This window comes from Octodon degus, unplaced genomic scaffold (genome assembly GCF_000260255.1).
Source record: "Octodon degus isolate 3935 unplaced genomic scaffold, OctDeg1.0 scaffold00021, whole genome shotgun sequence".
Taxonomy (NCBI): domain Eukaryota; kingdom Metazoa; phylum Chordata; class Mammalia; order Rodentia; family Octodontidae; genus Octodon; species Octodon degus.
Genome location: NW_004524597.1, coordinates 8777004 through 8801666, shown reverse-complemented (window position 1 = coordinate 8801666; position 24663 = coordinate 8777004). Strand labels below are relative to the sequence as shown.

Sequence of the window (24663 nt, the reverse complement as noted above, 5' to 3'; positions counted from 1 at the left end):
AACTTAGCAAAATACTATCTCAAAAATAATAAGCGCTTGGGGCTGGTGAGATGGCTCAGTGGTCTAGAGCACCTACTTAGAACAAGCTTAGCAAAGCACAGGGACCACGGTTCAATCCCCCAGCACCACATGCCAGCCAGCCCCACCCCCCTGGTGGGCTGAGCTGGCCACACACACACATATAAATAAATAAAAATTTTTTTAAAAAACCATTTAAAAAAATAATAAGCGCTTGCCTGGCAAGTGTAACGGCCTGAGTTCAAAAGGGGAGGGGACAGGCATGATGGCATAGGCCTGTGATCCCAGCCTAAGGCTGAGGCACAGGATCACTGTGAGTAAGAAGCCATTGTGGGCTACATAGTAGAGGGAATGCCAGTGTGAACTATGGAGGAGTCCCTACCTCAAATAAGTACATAAATAAGAAAGGAAAGACAGGAAAAGAATGAAAAGAGGAAAAGAAAAAGAGGTCTGGGAATACAGTTCAGTGCACAGGCCCTGGCTTCAATCCCTAGCACTGAGGAAAAAAAGGCAGGGGTGGGGGAGGGTGTGCCAGTTACAGCAGAGGCACCTCACCCTGTTCTCTCAGCACTAGCACCCTCGTCGGTTACCATGACCTCTCCTGTGCATCCGGGGCATTCTCTCTGTTCGGTCAGTGAAGAAGAGAGAAACTGAGGCTGTTGCACAGCAGCTTAGCAAGGGCCTTTATCAGTGCTTCCTGGACTTTAGCACCTAGGGATCTTGGGGAAAGGCAGATGGTGAGACAGACTTGCCTTTGTAACACGCTGCCAGTAGTGATGTTGGTGTGCACTGGACTTGCTCCCATAGCCACAGGGAGCCAGGGTCCAGTGGTCTCCACAGGAGCTGGAGGAACCAGCATCAGTAAATGCAGGTGGGAGGAACAGGACTGTCCCACGAGAAGGGACTGAAGAACCATGGCTGAGTGACTCTGGAAGTTGCGACCAGGATTCTGGGACCCTCTGAAGGGAGCCTCTTTCTGAGTTCCTAGAATGTAGTCCTCACCCTGCAGCAATCTTCCAAGGGGCTTGGAGGTGACACCTAACTCGCTCATTTCCCCCAGGACCTGCCCAGGGACCCCTCAGGGCAGTTTACACAGACCATTTCTACTTCCTCCTTTTGCCTTGGTAGCTGTGATGTGCCCTGCTGTGAGGACCAGGCCTCAAAGGAAAATTTATCTCCACTGGAAAATGCAAAAACAAAAGAGCTAAGACCAAAGCAGCTGACTCTACACAGGGTCCACCCTCCCTCTGACCAGCTGTCTGTGCAGAAAAGGGCTGGGCTCAAGGAGCACAGACCTCACCACCACCTCCTGGGACATCTACTGGGAGAAAGTGGCTTTCTCCACTTGGACATCCCAAACGTCCCCCACATTTTTGTCATCTTCCCCGCTGGACCTGGAGACTCTGGTATCACATGATGGAAAGAAGAAAGGACAAGGCCTTTCGTGGCATAGGACACTTATCTATTCAAGCCCAAATCCTGGGCTCTTTGCTGCCCTCGTGTGGCAGGCCTGTGCCTGTGAATTCATTGCTCTGTGCACTAACCTACCACCAGAGTTAGGGTGTCAGACCCCAGTGATCCTAGGTTGAGCCTTGCACCTCCTCGGCCTCAGTCTCCCCATCTGTGAAATGCACTGCAGGGATATGAGACTCCCAAATGAAGGCAAGAGAGAACTAATGTCTCTATACTCAGAGACTCCTGCAATCAGGGACCATCCCTCCCCCAAAGCAGTATGGGATGAGGGACTGCATTTGCAACTAGATCTTGGGTCACGGGGAGCAGAGTGCTTGAAGCTCACCTCCCAACACCATGCAAGCTTCCAGGGGCCTCTAAACACAGCTGGAGGGTCTGGAAAACGAGATGAAAACCCCGCTCCCCACCCCACCCCCACCCTGCATGGGGCTTGGACAGAGACAGGCTGCTGCTTGCCACGCACTAGTGCTGAATACTGGGGGGGGGGTTGGAACGGGGGGGGGGGGCAGCTCCAAGGCCTTTCTTAGTTCTGAGAGGCTCCAGGAGCAACCTGAGACAGGAGGAGCTTGTGGCCCTTGCCTCAATCTCTTCTGCTGTCCTCTGCAGAAGGCAGTACGGGCACACCATTCCTGTGGTGGACCATTCTCTTATCTGTGTGGTTCCTCCACTAATCCTCCCATGATTTTCATTTAGAACATGAACATCTCACCTGACCCTGTCCTCCACCTCACCCCTTCTACCAGAGAGCCTGCACCCTGACATTCTTGGTGGGCTCTTAGGTGGGAGGGACAAGGGAAACCTTGGTGGACAGGTGACCCCTGGTTAGGGGGCATCTGGTGGATTTCAGTGTAAGGCCAGCATAGGAAGGAGACTCCCACTCCAGTGCTTGACCTAGGAGGAGGCACCCTGACGCCAGGCCCACCTCCTTCCAATGCCCAACCTCCCAATACATACCCCTAATCCAGGAGACCCCCCAGAGCTTTCCTGAGGCATTAAACTGCAACTTCTGTGGGTCAGATCACCAACAGAGGCAACTTGATCTCCCAGAATACTCTTGTGCCATCCTGTCCCCAAATGTTACTTCTCTATTTGTCTCCAGAATAGGTGTCAAGCTGGGAGTAGAGAACTAACAGGGCCCCTGGATAGCCTCTGGAGCAGCGCGTGGGGTGGCAGGCTGGCCTGATGGGCAAGGGATCTGGGGCCCCCTGCCTCCCTCCACCTACTGCTCTCGGCCTCCACCCTCCCACGCACCTGCGCTGGCCTCCCCCCAAACCCTGGGGGCAGCGGGCTGGCAGCGCTAGATCAGAGGACTCTGAGGAGTCGGCCCAGGAGGAGGGGGCGGGGAATTTCCCCCCACGCCTGCCTGGGCCTGCTCCCCTCCCCCTCCCCCCACCAGGTGGGGGGCACCGCTGGGGGAATTCCACAGCACTCCTGAGGCTCCCAGCGGCCGCGGGATGGGGTCCTGGGAAGGAGGGGAGGGGAGAGGGGGAAAGGCTGGAGCCGGGGGCGCAGCTGCCTTCCTCCCCAGACACCAGCTGCCCCTGCCTGTCCCGGACCAAGCGCCCACCAATGTTCGCCTGTCTCGCGGGTGCGGGGGCAGGGAGTGGCACTTTCTCCTTGAAGCCGGAGGCGTCGGGACTTGGGGAAGGAGGAGCGTGAGCGGCTGGTAATGAATGGGGGACGGAGAGGGAGAGAGCGCAGGCACTTGGATTGAGGGTGCGTGTGATCTAGAGACTCTGCTGCAGCGAGAGACGATCTTGCATGTCCACTTCAGGATCCCTTGTCTGCGAAGTCGGCCTGTCCCTCTCCACGCCCGTCCACTAGAACTCGTGTTGACCCTGGAGGAGAAGGAAGGGGCGGGGAGTGGTTCGACGGGAGTTGGGGTCCTGGGGCGGGGGGCAGTGGGAGGCGTCTGGACCTGCTGCCTGCGCTCCTATCCTGGGCGGGGCTTCCCGTGGGTGGGGGTATTGGTGGGCCCGCGGGGGAAAGCGAGGGGGGGAAGAGCCGATGTGTTACAGACTGAGGCGAAGGAAAGGAGAAAACAGACGCACTGGAAGGGCAAGGGTGTAGAGGCTGGGGAGCAGACACTGAGCAAGCCTCGGTTAGATTCCCCAACCCGGGAGACCCCCGGGCATCGGCAGGGGCAGAGAGACCACCTCCAAGAGGTACACTCTAGGAGGCAAAGATCCCTGGGAGATATCTTCCCCCAGGTAGACAGGACCGCCCAGAGAGTGTGAGGAAGACAGCAAAGGACAACGCCCCCAAGGTCGCCTACGAGACCCGGGTCCGGCCCCGGGGTGGTCAGTGGCTCCCAGCCAGGACGACGACCTCTTTCCTGGTTGAGGGCGATGGGGACACGGGCCCTGCTGGGCCTCGTCCTCTTTCTCCCGCTGTTGTGGCTGCGCAGAGCCTGGGCAGGAAGCCTAAACAGTCCAGGTGAGTCAGGCACAGGGCCAGGTCATGGTCAACGCTCTGTCCTGGCCTCTCCACCAGGGCTGGTTGGGGCCCCGAGGCTGGAGATCAGGCGAGCAGAGCAGGTGGCGGGAGCAGCTGAGCAGCCCCAGGGCTCCGCGGGGGTGGAGGCCGGGGTGGTGGTGCCAAGGAGGGTCCAGCCCCCCAAGGTTCCGCGATTACCTGGCAGGTCTGTCCGAGTGCTTCCAGGTGAACGGCGCCGACTACCGTGGCCACCAGAACCACACTGGCCCGCATGGGACAGGACGCCCATGTCTCTTCTGGAACCAGACACAGCAGCATAGCTACAGCAGCTCCAGTGACCCCCAGGGCCGCTGGGGGCTGGGCGCACATAACTTCTGCCGGTGAGGCCTGAGGCCTGACGCCTACCCTTGAGGCAGTGACCTGAGGTGGCCAGAAGTAGACCTTACCAACATCTGTACTTGGGTCCTGCTGGGGGTCTAGGAGCAGAGCTAAAGGGAGGGGTGGATGCACAGAACCTTTTTGCAAAACGGCTGGGATCTAAGCACCTAATTTCTACAGAGCTCATGAGGGTCAGCGCCAAGAGAGAAGGACCAAGGGTCTGTTTAAAGAAGACCTGGTCAGTGGGGAACCCTGGAATAAAGAGACAGGCCCTTGATGTACTTCTCTGAGCAGCATCAACTATCTGTAATGGAGGGATTTGGATCTGACCCACAGCTAGGGAGATCACTTCTCAGGAAGTGCTCAGCAAGGCATTGTGCAGGCCTGGAATCCCAGCAGAGAGAAGCTGAGGCAGGAGGACTGCTATAAGTTCCAGGCCAGCCTGGACTACATAATGAGTTCAAATCTGGCCTGACAAAACAAAACAAAACAAAGAAAAGCAAAGCAAAGCAAAACAAAACAAAACAAAATAAATCTGGCCTGAACTACATAGTGAGACCCTGTCTCAAAAAATAAAATAAAGGGCTGGGGAGATGGCTCAGTGGAATAAGCACTTCCTTGGCAAGCACAAGGGCCTGAGTTCAATCCCCAGTTCCACAAAAAAAAAATCAAATAAAATAGTTCTGAGGCAAGGAAAATGGCAAGTGAGGATCAAGTCCTAAAATATGAGATCAAGTCCTAGCAGCAGCCCTCAAGGCCCCTTTAATGACGTGGCTACTTGAAAGCCAATATCCAGAAACACATAGCAAAAACTAGAACATGTGTGCACAGCCTCTAACAGAGTAGAACCTCGGTGGTCACATTGCACACAGGGGTAAAAGGACCCTAACCCCTCCACCTGGGTTCCCCCAGGAACCCAGATGGTGATGTGCAACCATGGTGCTATGTGGCTGAGACAGAGGAGGGCATCTACTGGCGCTACTGTGACATCCCCACGTGTCACAGTGAGTGGGCCTGGCTGGAGTGGGGAAAGTAAGGGGGAGGGCTGCTTTCAGAGGTGGGAGCCTAACCTCACTGTCCCTTCAGTGCCTGGCTACCTGGGGTGCTTTGTGGACTCTGGCACACCCCCAGCTCTCAGCGGCCCCAGTGGCACCTCCACAAAGCTCACGGTCCAGGTGTGCCTTCGTTTCTGCCGCATGAAGGGCTATCAGGTATGGTACTGCCTATGTCCACTGAGCAATGGTCCCTGCTAACCCTGACCTCAGGACAACACTCAACTCCCAACACTCTGACCCCAAACCTTGGCACTGATTTGTAAACCTTTAGCCTGACTCCCACTTCTGACCCCATGACTCCACCCTTTCTGGTATCCCTGCCTTTGGGGTCACTCAGTCTGTGCTCCCAGCTGGCTGGTGTGGAGGCTGGTTATGCCTGCTTCTGTGGCTCTGAAAGCGACTTGGCTCGGGGACGCAGGGCACCTGCCACTGACTGTGACCAGATCTGCTTCGGTCATCCAGGCCAGCTGTGTGGTGGTGACGGGCGGCTAGGCATCTATGAAGGTGGGTGAAGGCTAGAGAAGCTTTTTGGTGAGGAGACAAGTCTAGGGGCATCAGGTGTGCCATACCCTAATAGGGGCTGTATCAGGAAAGGAGGATAGTAGGCTAGGGTTCCTGCCTGGGAAGAGGGAACTGGAGACCAAGACCTAAGCAAGGATTGGTGCAAAGGCAGGGCCTATGGAAGTTAGGCAAGACCTGCATTTGGGGTGGGGCCTCAAGAGGGAACTGGGCTGCCCTGGGTTGGGGCCTAGCTGGAGTGGGAGCAGCAGCCCTTAAAGGACAGCTCCGCTGACCACAGGGTCCTAACCACCTGCCCTGTATGCAGTGTCTGTGGGTTCCTGCCAGGGAAACTGGACAGCACCTCAGGGTGTCATATACTCCCCGGACTTTCCCGACGAGTACGGGCCAGACCGGAACTGCAGCTGGGTGGTAGGCCCATCGGGCGCAGCGCTGGAGCTCACCTTCCGCCTTTTTGAGCTGGCGGACCCCCGCGACAGACTGGAGCTGCGCGATGTCCCCTCGGGGAGCCTGCTGCGGGCTTTCGACGGGACCCGCCCACCACCAGCCGGGCCCCTACGCCTGAGGGTTGCTGCGCTCCTGCTCACCTTCCGCAGCGACGCGCGTGGCCACTCACAAGGCTTCGCACTCACCTACCGCGGTGAGCCCCGCCCCAGGCCCGCCCCTCCCGGTGCCCCCACCCCTCCTCACATTCTGCTCCGCAGGGCTGCAGGATGTAGTCGAGGACCTCGTGCAACCCAAGGGATCTGCCCAGACCCCAGTAGAGACTCCTGGAGAGGCCAATTCAAGCTGCAGCCCCAGGCCTGTGACTCTGCAGGCTGCAATGGGGGGTGAGGCGCATGAAAAGTGGGCGGTGGGGGTGAGTCAGGGAGCAGGCCCTGAGAGGAAGGGGAGCCTGTCTTAACTACAGCCTTATCCCACAGCCCGGGTCTTCTCGTCGGTGACAGTTGTCTCTGTGCTGCTCTTCCTGCTTTTGTCGCTGCTGCGTCTCCTGCGCCGACGGTGTGGGCGCTGGGGCAGGGCTTGAGGGTGGACCAAGCACCAGGAGCCTGACACCTTGGAGCCCAGGGGCGTGGGGCCACTGTGGGGACTTGAGGTCCCGGTGGGGGACTTGGGCCCCAAGGTGGGGCCAAAGCTAGGAAAGGACTCTTGTGCTTTTGAGGGGGTGAGGCTTTGGGTACACACAGAGCCACATGTGGGATCTCAGGCAGAATAGGATGCTGGAGGTGGGATTGAGTGGGGGTCCAGCTGATGTCTGCTCCCTCCCTAGGAACTGTCTGCTGGCTCCAGGAAAAGGGCCACCAGCATTGGGACCTTCCAGGGGCACTGGGAGAAGTTGGGCTGTGTGGTACCACAGGCCCAGAGGGATGGCCCTGCCCTGTCCTACCGGAGACTCCCAGGCTGAAGGTCCCGCCGCAGGTTACCGGCCCCTGAGTGCCTCCAGCCAGAGTTCCTTGCGCTCACTCATCTCTGCTCTCTGACTGCGACCCACAGGGTCTGTAGAACATGGGACCTTGTACCAATGAGATGGATGCCAGAGACTTCATATTACATTCTACCTCGGTCTTTCACCCCTTCAAAGGAAGATCGGCCTCTGGTCATCTTGGGGAGACCAGAAATTGAAAAAGAAGAATCTAGTGCTATGGTGCGAACTTGGCCTGACCCCTGGGGTCCCTGTGGTCCAGCCCAAAGACAAGAAAAAAATTCAGGTTCCCAACCCATGGATCTTGATATGAGGGTAGTCTCTGTGTCAGTGGTCTTTGAGCCCCTCTTGTGATCCTGGACTGCTGCCTTCAATGAGAGGTCAGCAGTCAACAAAAGTGGTCAAAAGACCCTGGACTTAAGGAGAGGGCCTATTTTGGTATAGGCCTCAAAAATTCTTACATGGCGGGAACAGCTATGTTAGTGACATACAACACCAGAGAACTGCCTGTATTCATGCAAATGAAAGGCATTTCATACAATGAATTTGGTGGAGCCTTCTGAAGTGCAGAGGATGAAGGGACAGAGAATGCATGGGTGTGTCCAGTAGAGGTCTCAGAGCTGCTGGCCAGTGAGATTGCCGAAGGGATACTTCCTGGCCCCACCCAAGGTAGATGGGGTAGAACAGGCCTTTGTCCTCTCCCCTCCTGCCTTCTATTTTCCCCCCTGTTTCCTACCTGTCCTGGACAGGGTGAATAGCATACCTCATGGACATAAGAAGTAAGCTGGGCCAGGCCCAGGCTGTAAACTTCCTCATGCACCTCCTCGAGCCCTGAAATGGGGGCGGCTCAGGAGCTTGTCTGGACCCTCCCGAACTGATCCGTGTCAGCAGCACCTTGGACAGGGCCACAAATGCGAGGTGGGGCTGGGTGGTAGGGGCTATACCCTCGAAGGCAGATGCCCCAAAATGTGACAATCTGGACATCATAGGAAAAATCAGGTGCTAAATGCTGGGGGAACAAATGCCGGGTCACTGCAGCACAACGTGGAACCAGGACCTCAGGTCCCAAATCAACAATTACCCCATGCAAATAAGGCTGGAACTGTATATATTATGCTAAGAGGAGGAGGAGGAGGAGGCCTAGGCAGCCTGGGGAGGAGCTCCCTGCTGGCGCTGCCCATTGGGCCGGGCAGTATAGACGTCAGGAATCTAGCGCGCGAAACACCACCAGGGTGACGGGTGCGAGGAGCTCGGGGCGGAGCCTAGTGTCCCCTCCCTAGTCCTGCCGCGCCTGTCCTCCAGGCTTTGGTGAGAAGACCCGAAGACCTTCAGTGGCTGCCGCCTCTAGGGAGCTACCCCAGCGTGACTTTCCCTGGGTGCAGCCGGTGGCTTGGGTATCCAATCTCTGCCTACGCGCGGTGGCACCGGGCTCGCGCAGCGCGGGAACGGAGTGGGCCGGGTCCACAGGCTGGCGTGCACGGCATTGCCTCGCGAGGCAGCGAGCATGAGCTTCCCGGTACTGCAGCCCCGCTGAAGAGGAGGCCCTGAAGCGGGAGGAGCGCGCTGCCGGGGCCATGGCGTTCCTGGCTGGGCCGCGCCTGCTGGACTGGGCCAGTTCGCCGCCGCACCTCCAGTTTAATAAGTTCGTGCTGACCGGCTACCGGCCAGCCAGCAGTGGCTCGGGCTGCCTGCGCAGCCTCTTCTACCTGCACAACGAGCTGGGCAACATCTACACACACGGTGAGCCGCGCCCCGCTCCGCGCATCCTGCTCCCCGCCCTGCCCGTGTGGGCTCGGGCTCCAAACCAGGGAAAGCCATCGTGCTCTGGTCCCGGCTAGTCCCGGCCCTGACTCGGCTAGGAGCTGCAGTGACAAAGCTGCCATTGTCCGAGCCGCGCCCGCCAGCTTCCGCTTTCTCAGGAGGGGGGCCCAGCACCGGAGAGGGCAGCTGAGAGGGGGCCAAAAGCGGTTAATCCTGCTGAGCGTTGGGGTAAGAAGCCCAGAGTCAGACTTCTTCGTAATCCCAGTGCCCTGGGCACCCCTGCTGGCCGGCACCCATCCTGGAGATAGGTGTTAACTGTGTCGAGATGGGCCTGGGACAAGATGTGCACCACAGCCGGGCCCTAGTCCCTCCTGGCCCTGCCGCCTTCGCCCCCGCAGCCATGCCTCAGCCTGAGCGAGGCTCCCCCTCTACCCCCCGCAGGAGCCCTGCCCCTCCTCCCCGCCCACAGCACTCTGCTGACACAGACATGCCCGTCCTTGAGTCGTCCCAGCCAGGAGAGGGGCCCGTAACTGCCTGGGTTTAGCCTTGGGGCCTTTCCCTGGTAACACAGTATGGGCAGGCCAAACTCCTTCGAAGTGTGGGCCGAAGAGTGGGCCGGCAGCTCAAGTGTCCTGGTTTGCCCCTCAGTTAGGCCACTACCATTGCTAGGAGGGGTGGGTATCTCCCAGAAGGGTTTGGAGCTGGGAGGAATGGAGCCCTCTGAGAGGGGACAGAATGAGCTCTTTCAGCCCCTTGCTCTCCTTCAACTTGCCTGGCCTCACCCCTTTGTGGAAAACAAAAATGGCTCAAACATCCATTTGTGTGGGGACTAGGAAGAGGCACTTGGTAGCCCTGGGGCTGGTGGAATACCCACGTGTCCTACTCAGAATGCAGCCTGAGGTCCAGCCTCCCCGGCTTCTGTGGACACCCCAGCTCCTGCTTGAGAGGTGTGGACAACTTGGGAAGTGACTGCCAGGCTTGTCCCTTGTCTTTTGCTATTGCTGAGAGTTCACCTGGAGCAGGTTATGTGGCTTCTACAACTCCCCAACAAAGTGGGGCTCATGGTGTCTATTTCCCAGAATGTGAGTGAACCATAAAAGCCTGGCCCTGAGCTGCCTCCATGCTGGACTGCTGATCAACTTCAGACCTATCTCACTCTCATCCCTCGTGTCAACTCTAGATTGGTCCTGTTTTGGAAGTGACCTGTCTTCTATGCTGAAACTGCCTCATTGTTCATTGTTTCCCTCCCCCAGGGGTGGCCCTGCTGGGCTTCCTGGTGCTGGTGCCAATGACCATGCCCTGGGGTCAGCTGGGCAAGGATGGATGGCTGGGGGGCACACATTGTGTGGCTTGCCTGGCCCCTCCTGCGGCCTCTGTGCTGTATCACCTCTTCATGTGCCACCAAGGGGGCAGCCCCGTGTACGCCCGGCTCCTTGCCCTGGATATGTGTGGGGTCTGCCTCGTCAACACCCTCGGTGAGCCAGGGACCCAGGGAGGGAGAGGCAAGGGTTTCTGCACAATCCCTGGGTAGCCTCAGACTGATTCCCTTTTTTTCTCTCTCTCTCTGCAGGGGCTCTGCCCATCATACACTGTACCCTGGCCTGTAGGCCCTGGCTGCGCCCTGCTGCCTTGGTGGGCTACACTATGCTGTCAGCCGTGGCCGGCTGGCGTGCCCTCACAGCCCCCTCTACCAGTGCACGGCTCCGCGCTTTCGGTTGGCAAGCTGGGGCCCGCCTGCTGGTGTTTGGGGCCCGTGGAGTAGGCCTGGGCTCAGGAGCCCCAGGCTCTCTGCCCTGCTACCTGCGTATGGATGCATTGGCACTGCTTGGAGGGCTGGTGAATGTGGCCCGCCTGCCAGAGCGCTGGGGACCCGGCCGCTTCGACTACTGGGGCAACTCCCACCAGATCATGCATCTGCTCAGTGTGGGCTCCATCCTCCAGCTGCACGCCGGTGTTGTGCCTGACCTGCTCTGGGCCGCTCGCCATGCCTGTTCCCCGGACTGAGCTGCCTCCTTGCCTGCCTGAGGCCTCTTGGGGCCAATAAAGCCACCTTCCTTCCATCTGTGGTCTGCAAGGGACAGGCTCCCTGGATGCTACCAGTGCACAGGATTTCCCAGCTGACCTTCCTCCTCTTCATTCTTTCCTGTGGACTAACTTCTACCCAGGCCTGGAACTCCAACTTCCCTTCCCTGCCATCTTTACTCCCTTATTGTGTCAGCTGGAAGGACATCCCATGTACACTTCTTTATCTTTGTGACCTGTAAGGGTTGGGCAGAGAGGAACTCTAGGGTCATAGCTCACTGACAGTTGGAGTCCTGCCAACTTATGCCATTATGCCCCACCTGCTAGTCTAAGCCATCATCCCACCCTGCCCCTCCCATGAGACACCAGCCCCTCTGCTCCTGCTTCCTGACTTCTATGTCCCCTGCATACTCCCCCAGGAGCCAGAAGCTCTCCCCTGCTAAGAAACTATAGTAAGGGTCTGGAGCAGTAGAACCATCCCCTTTTCCTAGGACCAAGTAGGCACTGGCCCTTCTTGAACCAAGTGCCCAAGAGTCAGGAGGGCAGTGGCTGTTTTTCCCAGACAACAGGCACAGATGTGGAGTGATTCCAGATCCAGGCCTCACTTAAGGGCCATGGATTGATGGTTCAACTTGCCCCGTAGAGATATGCCCACTCAGGAAATCTCTGTTCCACAGTGCATGGCTCTGGCCCTCTGGCCTGAGGCCAGGGTAACTGGGCTCTGCAGCAGGGGTTAGCCTCAGGGCTGCATCCTCCCAGAGGCCCAAGACCCTAGGCAACATTAATAAAAGGACAGGAAGTATTGTGTTGCTACTTGAGCAAGCTTGGGTACTCCCAAGATTCAAATACTTTTTATTAGACATAGGAGTTCCCAGAGAGGTCCCACCTTCCCAAGGGAGGGACAGGAAAGGGGTTCCAAGGTTAAAAGCGCCAAAGTTGGGCCTGTGGTTCAGACTGGGTCTAGTGAGTCCTCAAACAGGCTGAGGAGGTTCCGAGGTTCAAAAGAGGGGCAGGAACCTCTAGGAGGCTCTGACTCCATGTCACTCAGGTCTAGGGTGTCCCTTGGGGGAAGGAACAAAGGGGAATGACACTCAGGATCTCAAAGCCAACCTTAGCCCCAGCCCCTGGGCCTGCTCACCTCAGTGTGTACCTGCCCTGAGGTGTGGAGGTGCTCCTGGTAGCTGGGCCCAGCACAGCCTCTGGGGAGAGTGAGGGCCTGCAGGAGGGCAGGCAAGATAAGCATGATGTTGGGGTTTGGGCAGTGCAGGACAAGACTAGCTCTGACTCAACCTTCGTCAGGGAAACTACACTTTAAACTTTCTAAGTCTACCTGACTAGACCCTAAAGGCCACCTCTATCCTCTTTCAGAGAACACACAACTTCAAGCTGGATTTTAAATTAACTTCTGATAAATGAAGTTTTCCTAGCATTTCTTCTATGCTCCAAGGTGCCCCCCAGAACAAGGATGACAGTATAAAGAAGGGATTCCTCCTGAGAGCTATGTCTGGAGCATGTAGCTTTCCTGTGTAGCAGTTTCTTAATTATGGCCTCTCCCAGGCATGTGGGACTAAGGTGGGATGGGGGTACCAACGTGTGAAAGGCTTTTTTCACTCAGGGAAGGACAATGTCATTCCTGAACACTAGTAGTCTCTACTGAAGTGGAGGCTTTCCAGTCTTCCTATCTGCCTGCTGCAGCTGGTATACAAGTGGCTGTGTAAAGCTGCTATGGCATGGCTGAGCCACATACACACAGGCCAGGCTGCACCCTGGAGTATGATGGGGCCAGGTTTATGTCAGGCTTTGATCCGACAGTTTTTTCCATGGGGTATGGGTCTCTTCCTATGTAGTATTGGGTCACAGTGATGTCCCATCACCCCAAAGCATGCTAAGCATTCACCTACCCTATACTGTCATCATCCCAGCTGCTAGAGTGGCTGCTGTCCAGAAGTGGGCTGTAGGGTGGTGAGCCAGGTGGGGTAACTGGTGGTCCTGGGGGCTGCAGCCAGCTAGTAGGGTGAGCCAGGCCATGCCAGAGCCAGCACAGCAGGGTGAGCAGGGCCTGTGGGGGAAACTGAGCCTTAGGAAGCCAGGTGGGTCCTGATCCAGAGCATAGGTGGTCCTCATAGCATGTGGAGGCTTACCTGCCACAGGGCCCAGCCTCGACTCAGGGCCTCGACAGTCATGTACCACAGGACACTCCAAGGCCGTGGCTGCCTTAGCATGGGCAGGGCCAGCAGGGCCTCAGCTGTGGCCCGCAGTTGGGGGTCAGGCTCCAGCATCATGACAAGGACAGAACGCAGCTCAGCAGAAAGACCTGCTCATGAGGCAGGCTCATATCAGGGACCCCAGGGCACCAGCCAAACCAAACCACACCACAGCTTACAGCAGCCCAGTGGGTAGCCATTCCCTGTCTATGGCAGGGAGGTACCCCTGGATCCCCACTCACCAGCAGTGAACTCAGGGGGCAGGTAGCCTTGGCGCAGCTGCTGCCAGCCCTCCCCACCATGGGGTAGCTCCATGTTGCAGGCTACTTCAAGGATGGTGAGACCCAGACTGGGAAAGACAAGGGATGGGGACAAAAATGGGCAGAGTGGGCCCTGGGACCCTGGACCCCAGTCCCAGACAGCCTCTTAAAGGGTACAGAAGGGCAGCTCTCTTCTACTGTAAGCCAGACAGGTGGGAAAAGAAGAGTGAGCCCATCTAAGGAGGCCCCAGAAGAGCCAATAAGCCCCAGGCAAAATGGGGACCCTGTCATAAAATATGGGCCCTGCACCCTAGTGTAGCTCACACATTGCCATTGCTGTGATGGGTCCTATAGCACCTCCCTGACAGGTGCCAAGGTTTCCATCGTTACTAGTACTACCATCTTTCTGCTAAGACTATCAGATACAACTGTTGGGGGAAGGGCAATGGCTGCCAGTGTGGACTTGCACCCAGTGCCTAGACCCAACCTCAGCTGCTAACCAAGGACTTGGGGCAAGTCCCTTCTGCAATGGAGTAATGGTTGATCCTCCTAGACAATGAAGTGGTGAGGCTACACAATCTCCAGGGCTTATAGGCAGCCAGCTCCACAGACCACTCTGTAGGGCAGGGGCATATCCCACAGGCCTGACAGCCAATATCCTCCAGTCCTGGGATTAGGAAGGAGCTCCTCTCCTGGAGCCATTCTCTCTGCTGACCGCCCACAGCCCAACATAACCCCTTCATGTCCCAGCCCTTACCTGAATATGTCTGCTGCTGTCCCATAGGAGCCCTGCAGTAGCTCAGGAGCCATGTAGCGGGGATCTCCCTCCTGGGCCTCACTGGCTCCAGCTGTACCCAGCTCCACCAGCAGCCCAAAGTCACCCAGCTTGCAGTGGCCACGGGGTCCCAAGAAGATGTTGGCTGGTTTGACATCAAGATGGACCAGGCCTTGCCCGTGCAGGTGGGCCAAAGCCAGTAGGGTGTCCCGCAGGTAGCCCCAGACTTGGGTCTCTGGCAGGCTGGTGCCCCAGGCCTCACAGTGTTGCTGAAGGCTGGGCCCGCACAGCTCTGTCTGCAAGTACAGGATACCGCCCTCCTCCCAGGCCTGCTCCAGTCGCACACAGTGTGGGTGCTGCCCCACCTTCTCATGGCCGCATACCTCAGCCAGTTTGCGGGCCCGGTCCTTGGGGCCCCTAAATGGTGACATGAAACGCTTGACTGCATAGAGCCGGCCATCTTCCTTGGAGCGCACCTAGAAGAGGGGTTGTGGGGATGGGGAGGTGAGCCACAAGGGGCACAACACATTTAATACATGTAAGTTATCTCAGCACTCTTGGAAGTTGAGACAGCAGGATCACAAGTTCAAAACTAGGCTAGACAACTTAGCAACTTAGTGAGATTCTGTTAAATTCAATTTTAAAAAGGCTAGGGATATAGTTCAGTACAAAGGCCCTAAGATCAATCCTAATTAAAAAAAAAAAGTTTAATTAAAAAATAAACTCAATCAGCATTGTGATACACTGGTAGTCTCTAACTGGAGAAACTCCAGGGCTCCAGAACCCAAGGGGCAGTATGCTGTGTGGTATGCAAACTGTCTTCTAGAAAGAAGCTGATCCAGGGGGCTTATGGATTAGTTCAGTTGTTTAAAGCACCTGCTTGGGAAAACTCAGTCAGGCGCAGGGGACTGCAGTTTGATCTCCACCTCCATAAGCCACACCAGACTCGCCCTTAAAGCAGCCTGAGCTAGCCAGAAAAAAAGCTGATCCAAGGATCTATGATGTTTGCATTTTTAATAATACTGTCTTCAATATTCCAAGGGAAGATACCATTTCAAAGAAAATATAATTAATAGCAAAATGTATTTTAAGAAAAAAAAGATGGCAGGCAGGCTGGCAAGCCTGCCAGTGTTGGGGGGCAAGTTGGGTACTATATTTGAGCCTGCTCCAGGGGCCGGGTAAAGCTCGTCAAGGACCCCAGCACAGCTGGCTCCAGGCAGAGATGGCAGCTGGGAGCACTGAAGGGCACGCCAGACTCCAGACAAGGCACCAGTGTGCACAACAGCCTTGGGAGGACCTGCATGGGGAGCATGGGAGAGCAGCCAATCATGCACAGTGGAGAGGCTGGCTGTCTGAGACAGAGAGGAAGGAGAGGTTGCCTAGCACACTGTCCCACCCAGGGGAAGGAAGCAAAGGGGTTCAAAGACAGGCCTCGAAGGCCATTCTCTCACCCACCTTGAAGACCTCTCCAAAGGAGCCGTGGCCCAGGCGGCTAAGCCTCTGGAAGCTCTGCTGGAAGAAGGACTCTGGCCTGTGTGGGTCATACCCAGGGCTCTGCAGAAGCTCTGAGGCCTCATCCCGGAATGACACTCTCCGAGGCTGGGGCTGGTGCCAGCCCAAGGTCCGAGGAGGGAAGAGACGGCTGACAGGGATGCTGCCCTTGGCAGGGGCCCGTGGGGGGAGGCTTCGGCTAAGCCCCCTGGGCCTCTTGAGAGAGAAGCCAGGCTCTGCATGGCGGAAGTAGGCTGGGACTGGGACAGGGGTGCCACTCAGGGGTGGTGGGGTGCCCTCGGTGGGCACAGGCATGGCCAGTGCAGGAAGCCCTGGGGGCAGAGATGGAGGCCAATTACAGAGCAGTGTGTCTACCCAAACGTCCAGTCCTGTGGCCCCTAAGAAAGCTTGTCTACACCTTATACATGTGCTGCATTAGACACATGAAGGCTGTGGGGGCCACATGATCTGCAGAAAGCTGAAGAAAGGCAACTACACACCTGTACAGTGTGTGCTGCATCTTAGAAATGACAGAAATATGACAGGGAGACCATGAGCCTATGTCCCTGAGGATCTCACAGCCCAGCAGAAAGGGTAAAACTGAGATGGCCATGGTGGCACACACATCCCTGTAACCCCAGCATTAGACTGAGGCAGAAGGATCACAAGTTCAAGTTCAAGGTCAATCTCGGCTACATAGTGAGTTCACGGTCAGCCTGGAATACATAATGAAACCCTGTTAGAGAGAGAGAGAGAGAGAGACAGACAGACAGACAGACAGACAGACAGACATTCTTCTAGCCCTCCTCACTGTGACCTTTTCCAGGACCCTGACTTGAATTCCAAAGTGAAAAGTCTCTGAGATCTAAAGTTTCATTCTTCCTTTCTTTCATTTTTGTAGTTGTGGTATCAGAAGTGAGTGTGGAGTTCTGCTTCTAGAGTGGCAGTAGGAGGAGCCCTATGGGCCTATCCCCAGTGACACACGCAGGACAGGTGAATATCAGGCACAGCAAGATTTCAAGTCTCCGGGTATGGTAATATGGGCAGGGGGCAAATGAAGAAATGTCTGTATCAAATGTATAAGAAAAGAAGATGGGGGGGGTGGAGAAAAGAAGGTTGCCTGGCAAGCGCAAGGTCCTGAGTTCAATCCCTGGTACCGCCAAAAAAAAAAAAGAAGAAAATGTACCAGGTCTTAGTAAGAAAATAGCACTATGGGCTGATAGGGCCAAGAAGACTGGGCTTCTGTTCCCCATTAAAGTTAGGGTACCAGCCAAAGAAGAGCAGTTTCTCAGCATTTCTTAGTGCCCCAACTTTGCACTGAGTATAGCAGGCAGGCCAGAGGCTCCCTTCTTCCACCTGCCAGCCCCCATTGACAGGCTGAACAGAGGAGCTTGAAGGGCCAGCCCCAGCTCATGCACAGAAAGAAATCTCCACACTGCTGCTTCTCACTCAGGGAAATATGCCACTCTTCCTGTCGCCAGCATGGCTCAGGGGTTTTGTTCACAGGTAGTAGCCAGCTGTAAAAAGTCTTGAAGTTGTCCCGTACCCCAAATGAAAAAGTATGGAGAAGTGGGTTTGGCATATGCAAGGCCCTGGGTTAATTTTTTTTTTTTTCCTTCTATATTTAGGACAGGGTCTACAGGATCTACAGGGTCTCACTATGTAGATCAGACTTGTAGTGATTCTCCTGTTTTCAGCCTCCCAAGTGCTGGGATTACACCATGCCTGGTCTCAATCACCATTTCAGCATGCCCTGTGGGTGGGGCCGGTATGCCACACCGGGGATTGAACCCCAGGTGCTACCTAAGGAGACACTTTAGTTCCCTGAGCTATCAGGCCAGGCCATCCTGGGTTCAATCTTGAGGGAAAAACAAAACAAAACAAAAAAACCCTCCAAAACTGACAGCCTAAATAAATGCAAAGACACTAAAGACATTACATTAGATTCAAAAACAATACAGATAAAATGACACTACTCTCCAAACTATGACCTGGAAGTACGGCTTAGCAGTAGACTGCTTGCTTAGTATGTGTATTGCACTGGAGATGATCCTCAGTATCACAAATCAAAACTTCTCCAAGTTAACCTACACATCCAGTCCCTTCTATCAGAATCCCCCCTGGTTTTATTACAAAAACTGACAAGGGCTGGGGAGACAGCTCAAGGGCCAGGGAGACAGCTCAGTAGAATAAGTGCTTGCCTGGCAAATACAAGGGCCTAAATTCAATCCCTAATTCCGAAAAGAAAAAAAAAAAAAAAATCAAAAACTGACGAGCTGATCCTAAAATTAATATGGAAATTCAAGTGACCCAGAAAAGTAAACACACACACAAAAGAATAAAGTTGGAGAAAACACACCTCTAGTCTTTTTTTGTCTGGGTTCATTTTGGGTTGGACTGGGCTGCTTTCTAAGACAAAGGTCTTACTATGTTCAAGGCTGGCCTTGAACTCCCAAGAGGCCTCCTGGGTGTGCCACCAAACCCAGCCAGATTTGAAAATTTACTACAAAGCCACAGTCATCAAAACAGTGTGGCAGGGAGCCTGCCAGTTAGCTCAGTTGTTTAAACGCCTGCTTACGCAAACACAGTCAGGCACAGGATACTGTGGTTCGATCCCCAGCTCCTCATGCCTTACCAGACCTGCCCTTAAGGCAGCCTGAGCCAGCCAAAAAAATAAAAAAATAACAATCCTTATCAAAACAGTGTGGCTTGGGGCTGGCGAGATGGCTCAGTGGTCTAAAGCATCTACTTGGAATAAGCTTGGCAAAGCACAGGGACCGTGGTTCAATGCCCCAGCACCACATGCCAGCCAGCCCCGCCCCCTGGTGGGCTGAGCTGGCCACACACACACACATACACACACACACACAATAAATAAATAAATAAATAAATAAATAAATGTTTTTTAAAAAAAACAGTGTGGCTAGGGGCCAGGGAGATTGCTCAGTGGAATAAGCACTTCCGTGGCAAGTGCAAAGGCCTGAGTTCAATCCCTGGTTCTGCAAAAAAAAAAAAAAACAAAAAAACAAAAAAAAGTGTGGCATTCTCATAAAGATACAGCTTAGCTAGGAATGGTGCCACAGGTTTGCAACCCCAGCACTGAGGAGGTTGAAGCAAGAGATCGCTTTGAGTTCAAGTGAGTCCCTGTCCCCCAGAAATAAAAAACTGGTCAGGTATAGTGATACATGTCTGTAATCCCAACACTTGGGAGGTTGAGGCAGCCCATGATGGGCTGCAAAGTGAGTTCAAGAGCACCCTGAACTATGTAGTGAAACCCTGTCTAAAATAAAATAAATAAAAATGAAGAAAAAAATATTCAAGTCAAAGGAATAAAATTGAGGAAAAGAATTGAAACAAAAACAAGGGGCCGGGGAGATGGCTCAGTGCAATAAGCACTTCCCTGGCAAGCACAAGGGCCCGAGTTCAATCCCCAGTTCCGCAAAAAAAAAAAAAAAAAAGAAAAGAAATAAAACCAAAAAACCTTGCTGGATATGGTGGCCAGGTAAGAGGATCTCAAGTTTGAGACCAGTGCTGGGCAACTTAGTGACTTAGCAAGACTGTGTTGGTTTTTGTTTTTTTAAAAAACTAACCAACTACACTGGTTGTGGTGACACACACCTATAACCCCAGCACTGAGGTGGCTGAGGCTGGAGGATTACCATGAGTTTGAGGTCAGCCTAGGATACATAGTAAATTCAAGTCCAGCCTGGACTACACAGACCCTGTCTCAGAAAAGTCAAAAACAAAATAAAAACTACAAGGGCTGGGGATGTAACTCAGTGCAAAAGCCTTGGATTCAATCCTCAGTACTACCCTAATAGTAAACTCAACTATTTTGGTCAGCTGGTTTTCTTTCTTTCTTTCTTTCTTTCTTTCTTTCTTTCTTTCTTTCTTTTTGCAATTGAACTCAGGACCTTGCGCTTGCCAGTGAGCTATCTCCCTGCCCCTCAACTGGTTTTCAACAACAGCATCAAACAATTTGATGGGAAGGAACAGTCTTTTCAACTAATGACAATTTGTACATGCAAAAGTAATTTGGATTAGTGGCAGACTGTCAAAGAGAGCCCTCTTAACCTATCTTTCCTTCTCAGTGAAAATATTTACTGCTTAGCAGATTTTTTTTTTTTTTTTGTATTTTAGTATAGGATCTACAGATCTGTACTACACAGATCAGACTCATAGTGATCCTCCTGTTTTCAGCCTCCGAAGTGCTGGGATTACAGGCATGCACCACCACACATTCTCAGTCCTCTCAGCACACCCTGGGGGCAGGGCTGGCATGCTGGGGCTCAAACCACGTAGCTGAGCCTGCCTAAGCAGGTGCTTTAGTCCTCTGAGCTCTCTGGCCGGCCCCTTGGCAGAAATATTAATGTTTGATGTTGGAACGACATCTCAGGGTTATGAGTAGTGTTACGTATATGCAATATGCACCATATTAGCTTTTTAAATCTGAGACATTTTGAATTCCAAAATGTATCTGACTCCAGGGCTCTGTGGATCTGTCACACTGTACTGACCTCATGGAAGGCTTAGCTTGGGAGTTTGACATAAATGCTAAGTATTACATAAAATACTTTGGCTGGTAACTGAAAGAACACCCAAAGTATAGTGGATGGGCCCAGAGAGATGGCTCAGTGGAATAAGCACTTGGCAAACGCAAGGGCCTGAGTTCAATCCCCGGTTCCGCAAAAAAAAAAAAAAAAAAAAAAAGTACAGTAGACCCACACTGTCAGTGACTGTGTAAATTAGGCAGAGAGGGCTGTTATGTTGCTATAATGTAATTGAAACAAAAACAAGAAAGCAAAAGGGGAAAAGTCAATTTTGAGAGGAAGTCACAATGTATCAGCAACATACCTAGCAGAGGCTCCTGACAGCACAGGATTAGTCACTTGAAAAGTAGCCTACCGTTGTTAAGGGAGAAAGCCGGTGAGGGGAGGGACCCTGCTGGCCTGTCTGGAAGGCTCACCCCACATCCTCATCTCTGCCTTCATTTAGTTTAAAAAACCACCTCCTAGAGCTTTTCAAAGTGAGGAACCTGAGTGCCAGGATCTTCTAGGGCTCGGATTACAAATTCAGCCCCCAGGCCCATCCCTGGTGCAATCAACACACGAGGCACCTGAATATTAAGTTAGTTCCCAGACTGCCCCAAAGTCACTTACACTTTGGCACCACTGGCCGGACCAAACATCCTTTGGGATGGGAGCAGTTGGTAGGGAAACCAGGCTGGGGGTGAATCACGGTGACCTCGCAGTTTGCAAGAGGCCCGTAGGGCTGAGGCTCACTTCCCTCCGTGGGCGAGGGGAAACCCTGGCGAACTGCGTTGGTGACCAGTTACCAAGAGGGGGCTGTCACGGGGTACAGTAGAGGAGACTCCTTGCAAGGCGGGCGTGGCAAGTCAAAGAGGGCAGTGCTGGGACAGGAGCTTCCTGATGCAAAGGGCCTGGCGGCGGGGTGAGGGGAAGCGCAGGAACGCCAGGGGCAGGCGCAGGGGTGGGGCTCGAGGGGAGGGCGGGGCCGGCGGGGCGGCGCCGGCGGTGCAGAGGACACCCGGGGCAGCGAGGCCTCTGCCCGACAGGGAAAGGTGGTGCTGCCGCACAGGGCGGAAGAGTCACTGAGGAAAGGGGCTTCAGGGCACGGGATAAGGCTGGCCCAGGAAGGGGCCGTCAGAGGACTGAAGGAAGTCCGGCCGCGAATCCTCAGGGCCAGGTCTTGGCTCACCTGGGTTGGCGGGGCGAGGTGCGGTAGTGAGGTGTCAGATTCCGGGTCGGCGGAGGCGGCGGGAGGCCGTGGGCCAGTCAGGCGGGAAGCCGCGGGACAAGATTGTCCCGCGGTCGACAACTCCGGATGCTCAGGTTAAGGGCTCTCTCGGAGAGGGAACGGCCCGAGAACGCGCGCGGAGCAGGCTCGCGCCAAAAATTCCAAACCCGCCGCGAGGCCCCGCCCCGGTCCCGCCCCCGCGTCTGCGTGCGCGCCGCCGGGACCCTCCGCGGAGAGCGCGCACTGCGCATGCGCCACACGTCCTAGGCGCTGGCTTGGGTGGGAGTTCTGGTCTACCTTGAAGTTGATTCCTGCTACCGACCTTGAAGGTCCCGAGACCTTTCTGCCTGCACCTCGCCGCCTGGGTGGTGGGGCTGGGGGCTTCAAAACCTGGTTCTGTCACTCACAGCTTTTCTTGGGCTACCTTAGTTTTTGCGTCCATCAGAAAGGTAGTCTTGGCACTGCTGTGTGTAACTTGTGTACAAGATTTATAGACCGGTGCAAAAAAAAAAAAAAAACCTCTTGCAACTCAAAACTCATTGTTAAGTATGTTTTGATAGGGCTGGTGAGATTGCTCAGTGGTCTAAAGCACCTACTTGGAACAAGCTTAGCAAATGCACAGGGACCGCGGTTCAATCCCCCAGCACCACATGCCAGCCAGCCCCGCTCCCAGTGGGCTGAGCTGGCCACACACACACACACATAAATAAAATAAATAAATTTAAAAATAAAAAAAGTATGTTTTGATACATATAAGAAGGATTTAAAAAATTTTTTTTTAAATTTTATTTATTTGTGTGTGGCCAGCTCAGCCCACCAGGGGGCCGGGCTGGCTGGCATGTGGTGCTGGGGGATTGAACCGCGGTCCGTATGCTTTGTTGCAGCTTGTTCTAAGTAGGTGCCTTAGACCACTGAGCCATCTCACCAGCCCCTAAAAAGTTTTTTTTTTTGGTACTAGGAATGGAGCACACTCAGTGCCTCATGCTCTCGAGACAGGTAGGCGTTGTGCTGCTACACTACATCCCAGGCCCAAGAAAGAATATTATTGCCAAGTGTGATGGTGCGTACCTGTGATGCCAGTATTTGGGAGCCTGTGACAGGAATATTCAGGTTGAGGCCAGCCTGAGCAACTAAGCAAGACCCTATCTCTTTTTTTTAATAAAGGATTATTGTAACACAAAACATGTTTGCAAGTGGTGGCTTGCAGGGTATGATGTATAGGCCTGTAAACCCAGCACATAGGAGGCTGAGACAAGAGGTTTGCTTTGAGTCTGAGTACAACCTGAACTGCATAGCAAGACCCTGTCTCTAAATAAATAGAAAGTCTTTGAGTTCAATCCCAGTTCCACAAAAAAAGAAAGTCTTAATCGTGTATAAGATTTATGGGGGGGGGCTGGGGAGATGGCTCATTGGAATAAGCGCTTTCCTGGCAAGCACAAGGGTCTGAGTTCAATCCCCGGTTCTGCCAAAAAAAAGAAAAAAAAAAAAGATTTATAAACAGGTGTAAAAATAAAAATCTTTTGCAACTAAAAACTCATTGTTACATATGAGATTTTTTTTTTTTTTTTTTTTTTTTTTTGGAACTGGGGATTGAACTCAGACTCCTGCACTTGCCAGGTAAGTACTTATTTCACTGAGCCATTTCCCCAGCGCCCCCCCCCTTTTTTTTTTTTGAGATTTGGAGGATATTGTTAACTATTAAGGTTACTTTCAAGAGTTGTGTTGACAGAGGTGCACATCTGCAATCCCAGCACTTGAAGGGAGGAGAATCGCTGCAAGTTTGAGACCATCCTGGGCTTTGTAGTGAGTTCAGGACCAACCGGAGCTGCACAGACCCTGTCTCAAAATAAATAGATAAATAAATGAAACAATACTAAAGCAGTGATAATTAGTAAAGGACATGAGAGGACTCTTGACTATTGATGCAGTATTCCATTTGCATGTGACACATGAAGACAGTTTTTTGTGTTTTTTTGTTTTGTTTTGAAGACTTCTATCTTGAGAACAAAGTCTAGAGTTGAAAGCATGTCAAACTGTCTTTGGATTGTGTTTGTTTAAATGTGGTAAGTAGTGTATTATCAAATTAAACTTCCCAAAGTTGCACCTTAATAAAAGACTTTGTAGCTTTAAAAAAAAAAAAAGGTGTCCTGGAGGTGTATTGGAGGCTTAGTCCCAGGGAGTGGTCACTCTGGAAGAACAGGAAATCCTGGTAGGGTCAGATGGGTGGGCCCCCACCCCCCAGGTTGCGGTGGGAAGCCTCAGAGATGTGCTTCCCAGTCCCAGAGTATGTGGCTTCTGTGCATTTTCAAAAACAACAAAATGCTACTCCTTCCAGGAAGCCCTCTACACAGGCAAGAGCCTCCTCGACCTGGCCTCGCCTGCTCACAGCTGCCTCTGGACACTTCTGAAGCAGCTTTCTGTAGTCTCTGGGTTTCCCCTTCAGCCCCTTCCCAGCTGAATGACCTTGGGAACACACTTGGCTCTCAGCACCTCAGATTAGTCTCCTGTCCTGTAAAAATGGAGCTGATGATACAGGGATGATCCCCTTAAAGCGCTTAACGGAGCAGGCTGGGCTAGAAACTACTTCCTTTACAGAGGGAACTTTTATGCATTTCCTGAGGTGGTGGGGACTCACTTTTTTTTTGAGAGGGGACTCGCTCTGGCATCTGCATTTCCTCTACTGTCATATTTTTGCTATTTTATGTCTATCTCTGAAAGTGTTTCCACTAGTGGGGTTTGGTTCCACTTGGGTTTTTTGTTGTTTTTGCTTGTGTATTTTTGAGTCAGCGTCTCACAACGAAGTTCAGGCTGGCCTTGAGCTCACTTTTAGCTCGGGTTTATCTCCAACTCCCAACTATCCTGCCTCAGCCTACCAATTGCTGGGATTATAGGCATGGGCCAGCACACCTTGCTAAAATGTTTAAAATGTTACAAGACTTTTTTTTTTTTTTTTTTTTTTTTTTTTTTTTTTTTTTACCAGGGATCAAACTCAGGACAGCTGAGATGTCTCCCCAGCCCTACACTTTTTTTTTTTTTTTCTTGTGCAACCGGGGATTGAACTCAGGCCCTTGCACCTGCCAGGCAAGCGCTT

The 24663-nt window shown here is 53.6% G+C and overlaps 3 protein-coding genes across 8 annotated transcripts; 2 read left to right on the top strand and 1 right to left on the bottom strand.

Annotated features, from left to right (window-relative positions):
• Window positions 1-3839: 3839 nt before the first annotated feature.
• On the top strand, window positions 3840-7708 carry Kremen2 (kringle containing transmembrane protein 2). 4 transcript variants are annotated; one of them, XM_004627845.2, is made up of 9 exons: window positions 3840-3927; window positions 4133-4307; window positions 5218-5309; window positions 5392-5516; window positions 5828-5864; window positions 6187-6519; window positions 6584-6709; window positions 6803-6881; window positions 7150-7708. In XM_004627845.2, exons 1-9 carry the CDS (start codon window positions 3840-3842, stop codon window positions 7358-7360), a joined length of 1266 nt encoding a protein of 421 aa, XP_004627902.1. In that variant the 3' UTR covers window positions 7361-7708. The 4 variants fall into 4 exon arrangements, with proteins under 4 accessions (XP_004627902.1, XP_004627901.1, XP_023567485.1 ...); XM_004627844.2 differs by having other exon boundaries at window positions 5711-5864; XM_023711717.1 differs by lacking the exon at window positions 6803-6881 and having other exon boundaries at window positions 7150-7383.
• Window positions 7709-8516: 808 nt separating this feature from the next.
• Paqr4 (progestin and adipoQ receptor family member 4) lies at window positions 8517-11125 on the top strand. Its single transcript, XM_004627843.2, has 3 exons — window positions 8517-9042; window positions 10317-10538; window positions 10634-11125. The coding sequence occupies exons 1-3, from the start codon at window positions 8877-8879 to the stop codon at window positions 11065-11067; spliced, it is 822 nt and encodes a 273-aa protein (XP_004627900.1). The 5' UTR covers window positions 8517-8876; the 3' UTR covers window positions 11068-11125.
• Window positions 11126-11224: 99 nt separating this feature from the next.
• Pkmyt1 (protein kinase, membrane associated tyrosine/threonine 1) lies at window positions 11225-21708 on the bottom strand. 3 transcript variants are annotated; one of them, XM_004627842.3, is made up of 8 exons: window positions 21534-21708; window positions 15780-16147; window positions 14307-14800; window positions 13532-13638; window positions 13227-13399; window positions 12987-13144; window positions 12224-12301; window positions 11225-12146 (listed from the first exon to the last, which is right to left on the bottom strand). In XM_004627842.3, the coding sequence occupies exons 2-8, from the start codon at window positions 16128-16130 to the stop codon at window positions 12035-12037; spliced, it is 1473 nt and encodes a 490-aa protein (XP_004627899.1). In that variant the 5' UTR covers window positions 16131-16147; window positions 21534-21708; the 3' UTR covers window positions 11225-12034. The 3 variants fall into 3 exon arrangements, with proteins under 3 accessions (XP_004627899.1, XP_023567337.1, XP_023567338.1); XM_023711569.1 differs by having other exon boundaries at window positions 12236-12301; XM_023711570.1 differs by lacking the exon at window positions 21534-21708 and adding an exon at window positions 20975-21146.
• Between the last annotated feature and the right edge of the window lie 2955 nt (window positions 21709-24663).

Coding starts and splice junctions, on each gene's coding strand:
- Pkmyt1 (XM_004627842.3), bottom strand. CDS start 16,130: ATGCCTGTGCCCACCGAGGGCACCCCACCACCCCTGAGTGGCACCCCT. Junction 13,639..14,306: donor ACAGCAGCAGACATATTCAG/GTAAGGGCTGGG, acceptor TGTCTTTCCCAG/TCTGGGTCTCACCATCCTTG. Junction 12,147..12,223: donor CAGGGCAGGTACACACTGAG/GTGAGCAGGCCC, acceptor CCTTCCCCCAAG/GGACACCCTAGACCTGAGTG.
- Paqr4 (XM_004627843.2), top strand. CDS start 8,877: ATGGCGTTCCTGGCTGGGCCGCGCCTGCTGGACTGGGCCAGTTCGCCG. Junction 9,043..10,316: donor GGGCAACATCTACACACACG/GTGAGCCGCGCC, acceptor TCCCTCCCCCAG/GGGTGGCCCTGCTGGGCTTC. Junction 10,539..10,633: donor CTGCCTCGTCAACACCCTCG/GTGAGCCAGGGA, acceptor CTCTCTCTGCAG/GGGCTCTGCCCATCATACAC.
- Kremen2 (XM_004627844.2), top strand. CDS start 3,840: ATGGGGACACGGGCCCTGCTGGGCCTCGTCCTCTTTCTCCCGCTGTTG. Junction 5,517..5,710: donor GCCGCATGAAGGGCTATCAG/GTATGGTACTGC, acceptor CTGTGCTCCCAG/CTGGCTGGTGTGGAGGCTGG. Junction 6,882..7,149: donor CTGCGTCTCCTGCGCCGACG/GTGTGGGCGCTG, acceptor CTCCCTCCCTAG/GAACTGTCTGCTGGCTCCAG.